Source organism: Enhydra lutris, unplaced genomic scaffold, assembly GCF_002288905.1.
Source record: "Enhydra lutris kenyoni isolate GAN:26980312 unplaced genomic scaffold, ASM228890v2 scaffoldscaffold12, whole genome shotgun sequence".
Taxonomy (NCBI): Eukaryota; Metazoa; Chordata; class Mammalia; order Carnivora; family Mustelidae; genus Enhydra; species Enhydra lutris.
The window spans coordinates 2403388-2423408 of record NW_019154096.1 but is presented as its reverse complement, the minus strand read 5'-3'; the positions used below and the strand labels follow the sequence as shown (position 1 = coordinate 2423408).

The window sequence follows — 20021 nt, the reverse complement described above, 5'->3', positions numbered from 1 at the left end:
AAAAAAAAAAGAATGGGAGACTGAGGGTCATGAAGCTGAAGTAAATGGACAACATCTAAAACTTCACAACTCCTAGTCAGAGAAAGAAGCACCAGAAATGTGGAAAAATAACTTTCACCAAGAGGCAAACACTCAATGACTTGTAAACAACATTTGTCCTTGGACAAAAGGAAATATTTTTCTTCCACATACTTTTTCCATCTGAGGGCTGTGTTTGGTACGTCTAGATTTTAATACACATGTTTACTTGTACTTGGCAAGATAAGTAGAAATGTTATTCCTTCTAATATAAAATACTCCTTCTGGCTCCCAGGATTACCAGTCCTACAATTTCAGGACGATATATCTGAGGTGTTAGGAACAAAAAAATCTTTTGTAAGTCTGTACGGCTCCATAACATGTGTGCCTAACTCACAGCACAAGTATAGACTGAAATGTCAAAAAGAAAATCTATGTATTCATTACCACTTTATTTTCTGGTCTCATTCATTTGGAGGTGAAATGTTAATTGTAAACATGTTTCCTTCTCTGCTCTCCTCTTTCTTCCTGACTCCCCAGTACACAATTTAAGTTGTCCATAGTACTCCTACAAGTAACCTCTAGAAGATAATTTCCTCTAGAAGAAGAATTTCCTTCTGCTTCTTCAAGACAACCTTCTTCATTAGATTATTTCCTGAGAGAAGCACAGAACCTTCCTTAAGAGGTACTGAACATCTCCTGACTCTGCTCAGTGGTGGTTGTCCTAGACTGTGGTTCTCAAAGTGTGGCCTTGAGTCCCCTGGGAGACCCTTTCAAGGACTACATGATCTCCCCAAACACCCATATATGTAGCATAAACCCTTCACTGGAGATGTAGTTGGAAGATTTATTAGTACGTTTTAAAATGTTCAAAATCTTTTTGCTACCTGGAAAGCAATCAAGCTGTAACAGGAATTCATCTCCTATTCTGGACCAGTTTATAACTAAATGTATGACTGAGTACATACACATCAAAGTGCATATGAAATTTGTTCTAAATCAGTATTTGTTTCCTGGGAATATTGGAAAGACACACCTCACCTATATCATAGTGTCGTCCGAGGTGTTAAAAGAAAAAGTATAGGGTTTTGATCTTGGAATGAAGCATTTTAATACTCAGGAAAGCAAACATTATACTGTAGTCACTACTTTTGACATTTGGACATTCTCATAATTGAGAAAATTCTCCAGAAGGAACACCAGAATGGAAGCAAATATCCTGAATCAAAATAATAAACTGAAAAAAAAACCAAAAACTGCTAGACTTCTTACACTGCATAGCAGTTTCCATAAACAAATGAGCAATTTATCTCCCAGTAGGAAACAATTTCCAAAAAATAGTAAATGATTACTGAACTACAAAACGTACTTCTGCAATTTTTTTTTCTTACCCAATGTTAATAAGTAACTGTTCTCATGATTTCCGTTCATGTTTTCCTTCGCCTCCCTAGGTAAATTAATTTATTCCTATTACAGCAATTCTCAATATCTCCTATATACTAATGACTCTTAAATTCACGTATTTAGTTTCTGGTCACTAAATGTAAAAGTTCAAATTCTTATGGACACCTGTCTCCATGTCCCAAAAGTCCTCAAACACAGCTAAGGAAGGTAATTTCCAAACTTTATTTCAAATCATGGCATATTTTCTTCAAAGTGTGAGAATCTCTGATGATCTACTTTAAAAATCCATCATTCATTATCTTGATGGTCTTTAATATCAAAAGGTTTGCAAGTAGGATAAAAACTGACTAAAGCAATATGTTTCTACTTTCTTAAATGCTACAGTAACAATATTTGTAGTATATTCTAAAGAGAGATTAATCCATAAATACTAAATGTGCTTAAATTTGGCTTACCTTGCCTTGTAAATGAATATTACTGCGGATTATATCTCGTACTTCATCTTCAGTGTCTTTCTGTCAAGAAATAAATGTTACCTAAAGGAAGTCTTACAATGCATCAAGGATCACAAGTCAATGGAAATAGATCTAACCAATTCTGAAATAGTACACGTCTGAATAAACATATCTACAGGATTTAAATACATGTCACAAATTTAGGGGGGTTCTTTTTCAGATAATTTCTTGATACTGCTGTGACTAGAAACAAGATAACAACCTACTTCAATTCTACAGTAAGTGCCGTAAGACTCCATGGAACAGAATGTCCAGTTCATGAGAAGTAGGGCAGAACGATGTTCCCTTGGGTTCGAACAAATATGTCTCCATCCTTCTCTGAAATCCTTACCAAGTAGTTATGGCACTTTAGGATATCCCCCATGATCCAGTGATAAGAAGGAGCATATCTTGGTAATCAAATACTAGAGCAACCCCCAGCAGAACAGCACCCTTGCAGTCCACTCTGCTACAAATCCCCTCAACCTCCTTATCTCACAGTATCAAACCCTAATATACAGAGAAGTGCTCCATTCAGCGTGGGACCAGGCAGAGGAAAAGTATGCAATTTCCCTAAACATAACAATATGCAATTTCCCTAAACATAATATAGTAACTCCACTGCGTAGTTTTGTAAAATTGCATCTGCATAGCCGTGAAGGGAAAACACAGGGGCCATGAAGAGATCTGGAGAACTTAAATTTTGAAGCTTGCAAAGGAGAAGAGCCACTGATTTAAAAGTCAACACCTTATCCAACCACCATCAGCACAGTGCAGGACTCTTCTGAAAACGCTGAAAAATAACCCCTCAAAAATCTGAATATACTTCTCATAACAAATGTTATAGGGGAGTTCACAGGAAATCCTTTTTTTTTTTTTTTACTGCCAGAAACTTGTTTGCATTTTTTCTCTTTGGTTCCTAAAGATTCCTGGAAGGTGATTAATGTAATTTAGAAATAAAAAAACAGCCACCAAAAAAAAAAAAAAAAAAAAAAAAAAAAAGGCAGTCTTTGTATCTGAATGATAGAGCCTATGCAGTAAAACTGCTTAACAGAACATTTAATGCAAATGTAATACTGACATTGGGAGATGGAGAGAAGGGAGTTGGGGGGAATTCCAAGGCGGGGACGAACCATGAGAGAATGTGGACTCTGAGAAACAAACTGAGGGTTTTGGAGGGGAGGTGGGTAGGGGTTGGGTGCGCCTGGTGGTGGGTATTAAGGAGGGCACGTGTTGCATGGAGCACTGGGTGTGGTGCTTAAACAAGGAATCTTGGAACACTGAAAAAATAAAATAGAGTTTAAAAAAAATAATAAAGAAAGAATACTGACAGAGAGCCGTGAGCAAGAGGAGTCTACACATCTGAGTGTCTGGAGGTCAAGTGATCGTCCCTGGTGTGTACAGGAAACTTACCATACTAAATCGGTTTTTGGCCAGAGCAATGAGCTCCTGGTCCCCAGGTGCACAGATGTTCAACCCAATGGGCAGCAGTCGCTTCAGAGCTGCCACAATAAGGGACGTCTGCATCGAGTATCGATCTCCTTTGCGCTTCATTTTCTTCCTCTCCTGATCAGAGACAGCTGCCTGGAGAACAGAGTTGAGTGTTGGAATCTGTGACTGCTTTCCCCATATTCAGAACTAGGAGCCTCTTGTAACTTGACTGTGGTTCCATCTTCCTTATTTCCTGTTGCTCCCTATTTTTGCAAATCCTTCTCCTCTTTCCTTCTTAACCTCTCTTGCTAATGTCCAAGTCCTACTTTCAGATTCCCAAGTCATTACAATTTACCGGTGTGCTTTCTAAACACTTGCAGAAGGAGACCGCCCAAAGCAACTTGATAGAGCTGATGGGTATAAGAAAAATCCGTGGTAATTTCAGATATTGTATGTTTTAAAGTTTCCAATGTTTAGGAGGAAAAATGTAAGAATTTATTATTTATTTTTGTTTTGACAGATGCTTGCTTTGAAATATAAACTCTCTCACACATGCACATGGTATATATAAAACTATTATAAAATGTATTAGCCTTTTATATAGTCTGCAGACTTGTCTCCTTAGGGCATTAACCCTTCTCTAGTGGAAAGAGATGTAATATACTAATTGGTATAACATAAATATTCAGGGTTATCTCTGGATGACCTATTTACACCTGAATACTGCCATGCTACTTCAGGGTTCTTTTGTTATTTTTGTTAAATTTTACGTTCGTGCGTCAGGGTCACTTTAAATGCAGAGACCAATTTTCACTGGGTAATGAGTATTATTCTATGAAGAGGGCATACTCGAACATCAAAATTAAAATAACTGTCCCATATTTACTTCTTTGTGCATGTTAAATTTCTTTGTAACAATAATTCAAACATTGAAGATATTTTCAGGATAATAACATACTGTAATAATTTTGGCCTACTGAGAAAAAAAAACAGAAGAGAATTTAACATACAAATGATTTGCTTTCCCCACAGAGAGACAAAATCTATCACAACATGTAGAATTTTTTCACATTAAGTAGTAAAATAATTGTCATCATAAAGTAATGGTAGTTTACATATTATATTAATAATATATATAATCATATATAATATTATTAATAATATTATATAATTATATATATTATAAATAATATTGTATAATATATATAATATTATATAATGTATTTACTATGATATATATTGATATATTAAACCTGTATCTGAACTATAGCAATAAAAACTGTATTCAGTTTCCAAAGAGATATACTTATTGCATGGATCCTGTTCTTATCTTTAGCAATTTCTGAGAGATTATTTTCAGTAAGTTTAATAGAAAAAAAAAATGAATAATTATTTGTACTATTAAATTGATTAACCCATAATAAAATGAATTAGTGATTTTAAATGAGCTCTTGTTAAAAGGAAATGCAACCATGGTGATAAAAATAATTACCCAAATAAGGAACTGACATCTTAAAAATTAAACAAATTAATATAAATTATGCAAACATACTTCTATCCAATTCTGATAATTTCACTTCGGCAAAACAATATTATATACTATGTTAATTGGTGTTGTGGTTTTCTTTGATTTTTAACTTCTTAAGTTCTTTTGGTTTTATGGTTGCATAGGCACAAGGAGCTTTTACCTGGTTTGATATTTATAAATATTTAAGTGACCATATAATAAAAATAATTAAAATCTACACTAAGGACAACTATAAATTGCTCACTTTTGAGAAACGGCATATAAATAAATTCCTACTTATGTTCAAACAATAATTTTGCATCGTATGCCACAGGAAATCTATAAACTGAAAAGAAAAGTTGCTGTATCTTTGAACACTTATGGGTGATAGAGTCTGCTTCTAGTACAAAGAAAGTAAATCTACAAACAATCAAATAAACTCATGTACATCTATATCAGTTGGGTTTTTCTTTGTTTGGGGCCTGTTTCCTCCCCAGACTGTGGAGCTGGGCAGTGGCCAAATTTGTTCTGTTCCTTTCCATCTACTCAGAACCAAGCACTTTGCCTTGCCTGGGGAGCTGCTCAGTAATTTGAGCAGAACTGCTGAAACCACTGAATTTGCATGCTATTTCATTTTGACCAATTCCTAACATCTGAATCAGAGATGACTATGCCATAGCATGGTCCATATAGGGGCATACTTAAGAGGAAAGTAGGATAAACTGACCTCTGTCATCAATCAGCCTTTCTCTGTTATCTCTGTCTCTCATTCTCTCTCTCACACACACATAGCTCTAACAATCTCACCTAAAATAATCTAAAATTTAATAGAGTCAGGGAAAAGGGGAAGCATTTTCTAATATCCCTACACTGAAACAGCCTACCAAAGCAAAACAAAACTCATAGATATTTATTTTTTTTCCACAGGTGTAATTAATGGTTTTAAAAAAGAATTTAGATATATGAATTACAAAAGTGAGCCTAATGATCAAAAAGACAAGAGATAATAAATGCTGGTGAAGATGTGAGGGAAAGGGAGCCCTTGGGCACTGTTGGTGGGAATGCAAACTGGTGTAGCCACTGTGGGAAACAGGATGGAGGTTCCTCAAAAGAGGAAAAATAGAACCATGTGATCCAGCAATTCCACTGCCAGGTACTCATCCAAAGGAAATGCAAACAGGGTCTCAAAGAGATAGCTGCACTCTCCTGTTCACTGCAGCATTATTCGCGAAAGCCAAGACATGGAAACCACCTACGAGTTTGTGCCTGAGACACACACACAAGTAGAGTGTTACTCAACTGTGAGAAAGACAGAAATCCTGTCACTGCAACAACGTGGATGAATCTTGAGGGCATTATGCTATGTGAATAAGTCAGAGAAAGACAAATACCATATGATGTCACGTATATGTGAAATCTAAAAAAGCCAAACTGAGAAAAACAGAGAGCAGAGTGGTGGTTCCCGAGGGCTGGGGAGTGCGGCGGGGTGGGGCGGGCAGTGAATGGGGGAGATGCTGATCAAAGGGTACACGCCTCTGGATATAAGGTGAATAAGTTCTGGGGATCTAACGTACAGCAGAGTGATTAAATAATGATACTACATGTATATATATTATATTATATTATATTAATGTAGCAATGATACTATATTATCTACTTGCAGGTTGTCAGAGTAGATCTGAAGTGTCCTCACCGCAAGAAACAAATGGTAATTATGTGGCACGATGTGGGTATTAACTAATGCTATACTGATAAATTGTAATATAGAAGACCATCAAATCACGATGTTCACCTTACATTACATTACACAATGTTATATGCCAACTGTATTTTCATAAAGCTGGGGAAAATAGTTGCTAACACCAATTGCTATACTTCAAAAGGAACTGAAATCTTAATACAAAATAGGATACAATTCTATAATGCAATAGGCAAAACCCACTGTTTTTTTCTCACATCGACAAACTAACAGAATTTATAACAGATGCTATCTGTATATGTTTTTAAAACAAGTTATGAAATTAAAAACTGTAGCACAGCTAGCCATATAGTGACCTAGTGTCATATACTTTGTACCAATGAAACAGTGAGTCTGGAAAAACAACAGTAAAGGAAGACACACACAAATGCCCAGGTTCAGCACCAAATTTCATACTGTTTAAATTCAAATATTAATTTGATTTACCCATATTAATTAAGTAGCCATTAGGCACCAAGTGCTACACTAAGCTTTGAAGTTACCAAGTCAATAAAACACGTTCCCTGCCTTTGTAGAATGTTTGGTCGGGAAGAAGTCCCAGAGAGGACAGGAAGCAAGGGCTCAGAGAAAGAGCAGGGGGCAGGAGGGGACAGGTTTCCCTGGAGGGAGGCCACTCACTGCCCTGCATGTTAACACCTGGGGGAAGTACGCTGAGAGTCCCTTGCTGTAGTCAGCAGCGCCACTGCCCACGCTTTGGACAAAGGCATGGACTGCCACACCACACTGTGGTCACCCTCTCAGAAGAGCATTATGGCTAATTTCATATGCACTGGCCTTCCTCTGCCTTATGGGCTACATATATAGTAAGCCGAAAAGAGGTTCCCAATTGCAGATTACCATATTCCAAGTTGGTCTGCTGGCTTCAGCTGCCTATGTCCATATTTTACCTATTGTCATCTATTTTCTGTTTCATCAAGTGTGGAAATGGTATACCATACAAATAACAATCATCCCTGTCTGGATGCTGGCCTCAAGACTGATACATGACAATTTCTTCTGTGGTTTACATTTGGGTCTGAATCTACATTCAAAAGAGCTCCTTTTTTCCTTCTGGACTCTGGGGAATGGACTGATCAGTCGCTGTAACGCCTCGGACAGACAACTGGAGGCTTTGTCAGAGGAATCCCTGAAACCTTCCACATCATTCTAGTCTCACCCTAGCATGCGGGGAACACCTCCCTGTCCATTTCAGCTTCAGAACCAGACCTTCGGCCGTCTTCCTGTTACCCATTCTTGGCACTAGATCTGAACAGTACAGCCTTTTGGGAAAGATGTTACTCATCCCCTGATCACATCCTACTTTTGGATCCTTCATGCCATCTGGGCTTGGCAGAGAACCTCAACGACACTGATAAAAGCAGAGTTACGATGTTACTTTGACCAACACGGTGCCTCTCAAATTTGTCCAAATGCTGAAACACAAGGACACCATGATTCCTTTGGTGAAATGATATAACACATTAGTGTATTGGACTCCATTATTTAACCTAGAAACATTCCTTCTAGGAAAAAAGATCATGGTACTTATGCAATATAAAATTTCAAGGACACATGCAGATAAAATCAACAAAAAAAATCTTAAAAATAAGGAAAGAAAGCATGATCACTGATTTTTATAAACTTCGTCAAGGGCACCTTAGTGGCTCACTTGGTTAAGCGACTGCCTTTCGCTCAGGTCAGGATCTCAGGGTCCTGGGATCAAACCCCAAGGTGGGTTCCCTGCTCAGTGAGGAGCCTGGTTTTCCCTCTCCTTCTGTCCCTCCACCTGTTCACCTTCTCTCTCTCTGTGTCTCAAATAAATAAATAAAATCTTAAAAACAAAAAACAAACAAAAAAAACCATAGGGCACCTGTGTGACTCAATGGGTTAAGCCACAGCCTTTGGCTCAGTTCATGATCTCAGGGTCCTGGGATCGAGCTGGGCATCGGGCTCTCTGCTCAGTGGGGAGCCTGCTTCCCCACCCCCCACCTGCCTCTCTGCCTATTTGTGATCCCTCTCTCTCTGTCAAATAAATAAATAAAATCTTAAAAAAAAAAAAACCAACAAACCATAAATGAATGAATGAATGAATGAATACTTCATCAATGTTGCTGTTATTTACTAAGTATCCTGTCTCAGAGTGTCAGCAGTCATGTGGTAAAGAGATGGAAAGGCTGAAATTTCGTGCGTGCGGAGGCAGGGTTGGGGGTAGGATATTAAAATGCTTCTTCCCATTACTTTGCATTTTCTGCCTGCAACTAGGAGTAAATGTTACTCTGTGTCCATCGGCACAGACACCCCCGTCTGGCTTCCAGGAGGCAAAGCACGATGACCCTATGTTTTGAGCTTCACTGGACTACCATGAGGAAAAAGAGGGAAGAGGATGTCTGGGTAAGAAGACGCAGACCCCAGCTCTACAGACTTTTCCCTCATCGTGAGTGTCATGATAGACCAGAATCACCATCATCCTCTCAAAGGAAACGCTGACCTCTTCTGCCCTCTCTCTGTGCCTTAGTTAACACGGTCCTAAGTTGACACCATGTTGTCAAAGCAGAGACATTTGCTAACAGTTTTCAGTTCAAAACATCCACAAGACATGTGTTCCTAGCACAGTGTCTCAAGACAGCCTCAGCTCACTCTTCAGCCTTGCTGGTGGCCCGGAGAGAAACGTTCTCATCTTTCGTGTGCGCTTCCAGAGCCCAGCACAGAAACGGGCTCTCGGCTGGACGCTGTTCGAGGTAGGCGAACCTCCAGCGAGGGTTAGCATTTAGCTCCTGTGCAGGAGCATCAAAGACAGGGCATTTAACACTCTGAAAAACATGAGGAGCTCTGAGGGATGACAGTCAACTGTCCTCGTGGCCACCAACGAAGCAGGTGACAGGTACTGGTCATGCCTATGTCCTTCCCACTGAGACTCTCTCCCCTCAGTGGCAGAGCTGGTAGAGACGGAGTTCCTCGGCCAGACCCACACTACCTCTGCATCTTTGGCCATTTGGCCGCACACTTTCTATGTTACCCCCATGTAATAGATTCATTTTCTTATTCAGTGGTAATTCGAACAAGAAAGGTGTGATTTTTAAACTGTTTTGCAAGTTCCTCCCCTCCCCAACATGAGTGACAGAGAAAACAAAAATCTAGAGCCACACAGTCCCATCTCATATGCAAGAATCTGGAAATCATGCACGTGGTTCTTAAACAGTGCAGCTAATTATCTGGATTTTACATACTTGGCACACATAAATGCATATACGTAATCTTGATGAATAGACAGTGTAGACTAATTACATGTGTATTACATGTGACTGGCAGTGTGTGTGTGTGTGTGTGTGTGTGTGTGTGTTAAGTATGTCTTTTTATTCTAATGCTTTGGCAACTTGGGGTCTTGCTGATCTCTGTCCCTCCCAATGCTGGTCATTTCCTACAGATGATAAATTACTTTTCCGCAAGCACGCTTTTCATACACAAACTAAGCAACAGAGAGTCTCATAGTCCCCAGTTATTTCTTTTCCTGGGTCTTGACCCACCTGTCCTAATCACCCTAGGGCGAGGTATCAGACACCTAGGGATGCCCACTACACCCCAAGCCCAATGAAATTATTCAAACTAGCTAATCCTAAACTTGCGTACCCTGCTTTGCCTGTCCCTTCCCATAGAAACCTCAACAAGGACTCCGCCTGTCTTCCCCCTCACCCCCGAGTTCCCTCTGCCACAAGACTGACAATAATGCTTTGCCACAGGCCCCCACCACATGCCATGCCTTCGGTTTCTCAGGAACTGTGAGTAACACCTTCTTGCTTCATGAGAGTCATTTCTGTGTCCGTGTGTCTTACCATACTTCCTTAAAACAAATCCCAGGTACCCTTCAAACTGTGTGTATGTGCGTGTGTGTGTTTAATTAGTAAACATCACAAAATCTCTAAAATCTCAGTTGTACACCTTCCAAAAAATGTAGAAAAAAATCAACAATGAAAGTTACATTCAAAAACTTTCTAGAACAGCGCAACAGATTATGGAAATACCTTTGACATCTTTGATTTGGTGTCAGTAATGAGGAAAGACATATTGTTGATTTCATTCTGTACCACGAAGTTCTGCTCTTCTCTTTTGAAATTCTGAGAAGTTGCAAAGAAAAGTTCAGTTAAAACCACATAGACAAGAAGTCCATGTAATTAGAGGTTATACAGGACCCAAAAGTTCCTACAAAGTTAAGTAGTAATTTGATACATAAGACTTCCCAAGAAAAGGGAACAAATTTTTTTTTTTAATTTTCCAATGAGGATACTTGGCTTGAGACAACAATTCTGGGAACTAGATATAAATACGTATGCTTCAAAGGTGGGAAAACGAAGATCCAGAATATTTAAGTACCAATGTCACACACCTACGGAGGGGTAGAATGAGTACTCAAATGCAGATTTAGCTGGTGAAAGGCATAGACTGCTTCTGGGGTGGGGGGAGGGCGTTGGGAACCCAGGGAACAAACATCTACAATATAATTTTTTAGTCTGTCAGATATTTTATCTACTTTCTCATTGTTGCCTATTATATTACTATATCTCACATTATCTACTATAATATTATTTTATTTATTTTTTATTTTGGGAACATACGAACACAGGCAAAGTCAAATGTTTGAGCAGTGATAGCAAAGGGGACAAACACAAAATGAAAGCAGAGAGAATCAGAGTTTTAAAAGAGAAGTTAATGATCTCAGCATATGCTTTCCTCTTTGGGATGAGCAAAACCCAAATAAAATGACTTCCTAGTAAGTATCCAAATATGTTAACAACTGATGAGTAATAATAGATTGTGTGCGAAGGACAGTGAAAGGACTAAGCTTTGACTTTCATTCCGCTCACATTAACATTCTGATTTTACCATCCACAATAATATGGGTACTTATAGAGTCTCACCTTTAAATATTTGGGGAGGAATATATAGGACACACACTAACAAATCTGGGTTTCAAATATACCCATGAGATCCAAAAGTACATATTCCGATTTTTTTCTTACTCTTGAAATTATCATTAGACATTCATCTAAAAATCTACTGATTGTGATAAATACCCCTCCAAGAACTTGTTCCAAAATCCTGTCTTGCATATACATTTAAAGAAGCTTTTCTGGTATTTTGGTGATTGATGAAGTTGAAGATTTTAAGTTCTTCAAGGAAAAATATGCAGTTTTTGGTTTTCTTAAGTGATTTGCTCCTGGGCTCTGGATTTCAAATATTCCTTCCAAGGCTCCCTGAACAATCTAGTGTACCTTCTCAACATAAGTTACACAGACTCAGAAATCATTTGCTTTCATCCAGAGGAACTAATGGATCTAAAAGAATTTTGGGCATCACTGAAAATGAAAGTCATTGTGAAGATGTAAGTGCATACATTTTGAAAAGCCATTATTCCACATATTATTTCAGTGTAATTATATTTTATATACATTTTGGTACCAAGTTTGACAGACTCCTCAGGGGTAGGCATTAAATAATATTTCTTATCCTGAACATTAAGTAGGAAATTTTAATTTAAAAAAAAAATGACATTTTTAAAATAAAAGAACCTGTATAACAATCTGATAAAATAAATTGGGAAGTCACCTCAAATAATGAAGCTGAGGTTGAGGTTTTATTTTTATTTTCTTGGAGTCTCCCATTTGCAAAGTGCCATCGAGAATTATAATTGACACAAAAATTCTAAGCTTTTTAAATAATTTGGGACAACAATAAATGGTCACTTAGCCATATTCTGCTAGTTCTTTGAATATTTATAGAATACTATATCAAGTTTTTATTATTGAAATCTTTTTCAGATTTAAAAACATAGATTTCTACTTGCTACATATAAAATGGTGAAAATTCACTACAGATGTACTTTATAAATTCTATCAACAGAATTCCTAGAAGGAGCTCTATTTTACTCTAACATGTGAGCAAAAGCAAACTCCTGTAGAAACATAAGTATGTTCTGATGGAACACATTTAAAGAAGTAGTACCGTACAAGTAAACAAGAATTATTCTTGTGACTGGAAAACAAAAGTTCACTTCAGCATTTCTCAAACTAGGCATGAGGGCTCCTGGGGGCTTAGCAAAACATCTACACAGAGGGAAGCCTGGATGATAAAAGGCCACATCTCTATGTTCATGTTACCCTAAAGATTTAGGGGTAAAGGAAAAAGAAAAAAAAAAAAAAACACCATTTATGGAGTGCAACTAAAAACCCCTGTGATATCTTCCCAAACCTGAAAGAGGGTTTATATTCCCTCAAACTACCTAGGGGAATCTGTTCTCTCCACACCAGCTAAGTGATACCTAGGAAGCAACTTCAAGAAATATTATCATAGGTATTTACTAAGGGGACAGGAACATTGGTTAAAAACGTGTAACTCCTCAGGGCACCTGGGTGGCTCAGTCAGTTAAGGGGCTGCCTTTGGCTTGGGTCATGATCCCAGGGTCCTGGGATTGAGCCCCGCATTAGTGGAGAGCCTGCTTCTCCCTCTCCCCCTACTTGTTCTCTGTCAAATAAATAAAATCTTAAAAAAACACACAAACACACACACAAAAATGTGTAAGCCCTTGACCTAACCAAACAGGAAGTGCTGCCATATTTTCCTACTTACATGGGATTTGGACCAGTAGATAAACACTTCGGCCACCATGCGGAAAAGGTCCTCTGCTTCAGGGTTAGGCTCTTTTAACCACTTTGCCCTAGATCACATAATAAATGAAGTGGTTTCTCAGTTATTCCTTCGAGTTAATTTTTTTTAATAAAAATCACCCACTCAATGTTAAAACTGAAACCAAGTCAGCTAAGGGTGAACCAGGATATCAGAGCTCACAAGTGGCTTCAGAGGCCATTTGTTTAACATTGAAAACAATTTAAACATCGTAACTGTCAGACTGCTAACTTGAACCCACAAAAGGCAGCCTGCTCCGGAACGTGATTTCTGACTATAATGGAGACGCTTGGTGATCTGGAGACGATTTGGGGTGCTTGTCTCTAAGCATTTGGTTATGTCACAATCATGGACAAGCTCATCACGCAGTCAATGAAGCAAGTCTACTGGCATGTGGGAACCCAGCAAGGTCATGACCGAATCAGAGAAGTTCATCACTTTTGAACACTGTACCTGTTGTAGTCCACAAATCTAATCAGGAGTGGGTAGAAGGCATAGAGGTCTCTAGCCAGCGTGGTGAACTCATCAAGAATGAGAAGTTCTGCCTCGGACATATCCCCCCTGGCCTCCGCCTTCAGATGGTCCTCCTCAGACACCACCATCGCTGCTTTTTTCTTGAGTTTCTCCATTAATGGCAAGAAATGAGTTTTTAGGAGCTGAGGTTTCACTTTATTTATAATGGGCTGCGAAAAAACTGTTCGAAGACAGACATTAATATTCTGCCCTGCATCAACATTTGTTAAAGTGAAGACAGATTATAATTACAATTGTAATTGCACGATCTACACAACCCCTCCTCCCCTAGCACGTGGTTTCTTTCAGGATTCAGCCTGTGCCTCAGCCATTTTTCCAGTCCCAAACCTAATTGCACAGTTGCTGTTCAAAAATGATTACTGAATTGAATTTGATGTGCTTTCTTGTTTTTTGTTTTTAATTGGCAGCTAATTTGGAATAGAAAAAAAAAAAAAACAAAAAACAAAACCAGAAACATGTTCATTCACTTTAGAAATCAATTATTCTCACAAAAAGAAGAAAAAATCCCCAAATGGAAAAGGTTCCTCTGGTCCTTTCTTTACAAGGAATATGTACCACTGAATAATTATGAGAGGACTTCTAGTTGTATCAATTCTGCTTTCCCATCCTGGTACCAGTGGGAGACTTACATTGCATGGGAACTGTTATTTTATTTACTAATACTAGATGTATAAAAGAGAAAACACCCTACCCAAATTAGTAAGACATTGGTGTATTACTGTGTTTTTTAAGTAAATAACTAATTTCCCTCTTTCCTTCCCTCCTTTCCTTCCCTTCCTTCCCTCTTCCTCTCTCTCTGAATTTAATTCTTTAAAATCCTTCTTTTCACCCTTGAAACTGATTCCTGGGGCACCTATATGCCTCAGTCAGTTAAGCATCTGCCTTCAGCTCAGGTCATGATCTCAGGGTCCTGGAATGGAGCCTTATGTTGGGCTTCCTGCTCAGAAGCGGAGTCTGCTTCTCCCTCTCCCTCTCCCTGTGTGTGTTCTCTCTCTCAAATAATAAAATCTAAAAAAATAAAAATAAAAAAAAAGAAATTGCTTCTCATTATCCAACTTAAATAGTGCAATGATAAACAAATGTAAATTTTTGACTGCATGTTTTGATTTTCTTCCCCCACTCCTAAAAAGATGAATTGCTAAAAGTTTCAAAATCCAGTTTTATTTTTCTGTCTACTGAATCATTAGTTTTCACCCTGCATTTACTGACTAATCTTACAGAGACTGTTCAACCAGGAAAATGTTTACTTGCTTAAAAGTTACAACAACAACAACAAAAATGTTGTAACAATATGGCAAGTTACCTGATGCTTAATTCAATCTACATTTTTTTTAAAGAACAGTATGACAGAAATAATATTTTTAATATTTTTTGACAACAGAAGAAAATATTGATAAAGACTAAGACGGGAAACTTCTAGTCTTCTGTATTTCATTTTTTTAAAGTTTGTTTATTTAGGTAATCTCTACACCCAACGTGGGGCTCGAACTCATGACTCCGAAATCAAGAGCCACATACTCTACTGACTGAGCCAGCCAGGTGCCCCTAGTGTTCTGATTTCAAATCCTTTCGGAGATAAAACAAATAAAGCAGTGCTTTACTTTCCAATCCTCACCTGCTAACCTCTTCATCCAGGCGCCCTCATCAATTCCCAAGTTGTTATATATGATTTTCAATATATTCCCCAGGAGCGTGTTCATGTGCTCGGAGTTCAGAGCCGTGCAGCACATTTCAGCCCTTTCCGGGTTGTTTTCGGGTCCGTGCTCCCACCAACGGGACATGTAGCTGCAAAGCATGGGCAGTATGACTTCCATCACATGGGGCATTTGTGTGTAGCGAATGCCAGACTCGGCTAATTCCACAATTTCTTCCATGAGTTTCTCCAAAGATGGTATATTTGGGCAAACATCTTCCACATTAGTTGGCAAACTGAGAGCTAGATAAACACACATAAAAATGAACTGTGTTCAGTGAAAGAACAGACAGATAACGACAGCCAGACTTCTAGAAGATGCAAGCAACCATTCCATGCTGGACTCAAAACTCAGCAAGACCGGCCATGCCTTCAGTTGGCTCCCTCTCTCTAGTCACAGCAGCCACCGAACTTTCATTCTTTTTCCCAAATTCCTATCCCACCACCAGCCCCTTAAGATCAGCAAACAACCATTTCTTCTACTTCAGAGAAAACCAGGATATCAAATGCCTCTGCCCACAAGTCTTCTGGAAGGTCCATCCTCTCATGTCTGCTCCCCATTTTCAGTGCAAAGAGCTGTGTGCTCCCTGTTCATGGTCTGGCCTGTGTTCTCAATGGAGAGTCCGCCACCCTGCAGGGGCCTTGCTGGGCTTCTCCAGCCCCTTGCTCTGTAGGATTTCCTATCTCCTCCCCAGCAGCCTGTACCTATACTTCCAGTCTCCCCTGGGTTAATTAGCTTTCTAGCAATGAAGTCCTCTATTTCCCACCACTTACCCATTCCCCTCTTTCACAGATCCGTACCCCACTAACTGATATGGGGGCTTTCCCATCACTCACAGAATTTCCTCTTCCTTAACTTCAATGCATTCATTCAGTCTTCCTGACTCCCTCCTGAACGCTGTAAGGCTCCTTTCCAGGCTGTTTGCTCCTTGACGAACTTTTAAATGTTGTGAATTCTCTTTTCTTTTTACCTTGAGTTCTCTTTTCTTTTTGCCTTCTGCGTTTGCCTGGGCAATTGTGGCCATTCCTATGGGCTTCTGCTATAAGCTAATAGCTCTCAAAGCCAGATTTCTGAAAACCTTTGCGTATAATACTGTTTTCAAAGCAGCTTAAAACACAATGGATCCAAATTTAAACTGGACCCTTCCTCTCCCGCCTACCTCCTGAGCATGTCTTGGTGAAGACAACATTATGCAGTCAGGCTCCCAGACCAGAAACTGAGAAGAAATTTCCAGGCTGTAATGCTCTTGCGTTTCCCACACAACAGGACGAGAGCTCCAGGACCTCTCACAACCATGATATCCTCCATCCAAGGAGCCTTCCTCATGTCCTGTGTCTCCTGAATTACCACAACCATTCTCTGAATCGGTGACTCACACCCATTTACCTTCTCAACTTCTGTCAGGATGGATTTCTACAATGCTGACCTACTCATGTACTCCTCCTCCTAAAGCCAACAGAAAGATCCTGTTTGTGTGGTGCAGTGCCCACTCCTTCCCTAACAAAGAAAGCCTACTTCACCTGGTTTTCCATTCTTTCCTTCCCTCTGAATTCTGCACCCCCCTCCCCTGAGGGCTTGAAGTCTCTCCAAATGTACCAGAGTTTCAGGGTTCCTAATTTCAAGATTCCTCTTGAACCAACTCCGTGAAGTCTTTCCTGGGGTCCCAGGCTAAACCTGCATTTTGGTGTCCTTCTTGGTCTTTATTCTGAATTCTATCACATAAGCTTATCAGTCCCTCTCCTTCTGCAACTAAAAACTTCCTGAGAGAAAGAATCCAGTCTTGCTCATCCTTGTATCAAATCTCCTCCTTCCACCCCAATGTACACCACAATTACTTGTCCAATGACTAAAACAGGAATGAAAGGGAATCATTCACCCCAATTCCTTTACTTTGTTATGCAAAGGAGCTGTTACAGAAACAAAAGCAGGTAGATTATCTGCTCTGTGCATTTTATTATCTGTAATGAATAACAAATCTGCTTCATTCTGGGCTCACAGCGAAAGTATTAATCAGTCAAAAATCCTAAATAAGACGTAATAAGGCAGGTTTACACAGATGATTAATAGCTCAAACTCAAGCATATTTGACTATTTACAAATATACTGTGGAATTTATACAGAGAAATACTGCTAAGTCACACTGCTGAATGCTGAATTTTTCTTTAACTTCCTGTTATGTGAAATTAGAATTATAAAATAGGCAAATTAAATAATGATTACTTGAGTTTGTAAAAGATTTCTTACTTGATATAAGGCATTATAAAATCAATACAACCAGCAGCTCCCCTAAAAACATGAGCTCGTTACACAGAGAAATAATCTCATTAACAGAGAGATACGCATTTGTTAACAGCAAACAGCTCTTGTCCAAGTTTTGAGAACTCTTTGGAGAGTTCTCTTTGGAGAGAGAGACTATTGGAGAGCAAATAAAATACAGTATACTGTATCAGACTTAGGAATTCAAATAGAAAAGTGATATGAGAGGACATCTCTGTACCATTCAGGTCTTGAGAACTGTTTGGTTTGCTTTAAAAGCCTCATTATAAAAAATAACTACTTTTTAAAGTATTTCTTATCCAAGTCCATTTAAATCCTAGTAAGTAAATCCTATAATAGGTTCTTATTGACCGATCCTTGAAATCATCAGGAATGGTTTTATGAGCTTTTCAACTGGAATGGTGGAAATGAGCCTACCTAAATAGAACAATAGATTTTCCCAAATGAAAAGCAACAGGAGGCATATTATATTTTTAGATGCCTAGTATACATATAGGCATAAAAATATTAAATATATGCATGCTAAGGTTGGGTTCAAATTTAAGTCACTGACTAATTGTGTCTCAAATTTATAATTTTTTTAATGATAGTAATTAGACTAAACTATTAGGAAAAAACACATAGAATAAAGCTGTCCCAATAAGATGGACGTATCTGGTGAACAAAAAAACCCAGAAAGGTACAAATCCATAAATGTAACAAATAAGAACACCATGTACTTACTGATTATTAGAGATAACTGAATCAGAGATCAGATTGACCTACTTTTTCAATTTCTGCTGATTATTTTGTCTTATTTTTAAGAGTGTTAATTTGTCTGTGATTCATTAACTTAGAAGAAATTAAATGAATTTTCTTTTGTAGATACTATGAGAATACTATATAACATTCCAAAAAAAATCCAAATAATATTTAAGAACAAACATCACTGGAGATAATAAACTGAAATGGCCCATTTAAAAAAAAATCAATGTAGGAAAATAAAACAAATGTCATTAAGTTTCAACTTCATATCTCAAGTACGAACATGCTTCTGTGTTACCTGCTCTTTCTCGTGAGGACTTAGTATTGTAGATAGAATAAATGTTATGTTTGTCGAGATGAGTTTCCAAAAATGCTACAGGAAAGGCACCAGCAAAAGCAGCAAGACATTCTCCTAATGCAGAACGTTGCCTGCAAGTGGAAAACACTTATGGTTTTTATGTCTTCCAAGTGAATGACTTTGAAGTTAGAGTAAAATTAACCAGTTTAACCTACAAGAGGGATACTACTAGTGCTACCAATAAAATTAACTCCAAAATCCAATTTTTATATTGCAAAACAACATATGCTTTCAATAGCACCGTCCTGCCATTTAAAAAAAAAAAAAAAGGTTAAATTATCTGTTAAAAAAAAAAAAAGACAAAAGTCCCTGTCAAATCCCTTCACAAGTTCAGACATGTCTTTTGCTTTGCTTTCTTTCTTCACATCTTTTTTAAAAACACAATGACCTAGTGGAGAATTCTTGGTAGGTGAATAAATGCATTAATAAACATTAAAAAAATAAGGGATTCACACCAATATACTAAAACAATATTTTGAAAATTTACTATGTATAAGTAATTTCAGGTAGCTAAAAAATAGTGAGACATAATAAATGTCAAAAACTATTAATAACACTCAAAACTGACTTATCATTTTTAAGGGATGGAAGAGGTTTAAGGATTCATGCTGTGATCAGTTGATTTAGGCGAGGGTATGACCCAAAGCTGTCCCTGCCACTGACAAATATCCCCTCTTTCCCTTGGTTACCTATGGCATCCAAGGATTCACTGGCACATTGTTTATTAAATGCAGACCAATTTGAGAGTTATTTTGGTATATTATGACCTTCTTAAATTATTGTGTATAAATGTTTTATTTTCAAAGTCAATAAAATGTAATTAAGAAAAGATTACATAATTCACTTGGTAGTTCTAAATTTCTAACTGAAAAATATATGATTACTTAAAATTAACAAGGTCTGATTTTCTAATATTTTAAATTAAAATGATTAGAAATTTAGTCAGCTACGAGAAAATGTCCCTTCATAGAATGACACTGAATAACATAGAGTTTAATTCAAACATCAAATAACATTTCATTGTTAAAAATAATTTAGGATACCAAGAAATTACAAGGGCTACAGGGCTTTGATTCAGACAGAACTGAGTCCCAAACTTATTCCTAATACTTGTATTACTACTGGAAAATTACTCATTTGCTTT

The 20021-nt window shown here is 38.0% G+C and overlaps 1 protein-coding gene across 1 annotated transcript in view; it reads right to left on the bottom strand.

The window, feature by feature from the left end:
- The window catches only part of LOC111144745 (ryanodine receptor 2), a 549385-nt gene that overhangs the window by 109561 nt on the left and 419803 nt on the right, over positions 1–20021 (bottom strand). The window contains 7 exon segments of the mRNA XM_022499183.1: positions 1878–1937; positions 3330–3500; positions 10612–10704; positions 13214–13301; positions 13724–13964; positions 15420–15740; positions 18818–18948. Coding sequence (XP_022354891.1) covers positions 1878–1937; positions 3330–3500; positions 10612–10704; positions 13214–13301; positions 13724–13964; positions 15420–15740; positions 18818–18948 — 1105 coding nt within the window.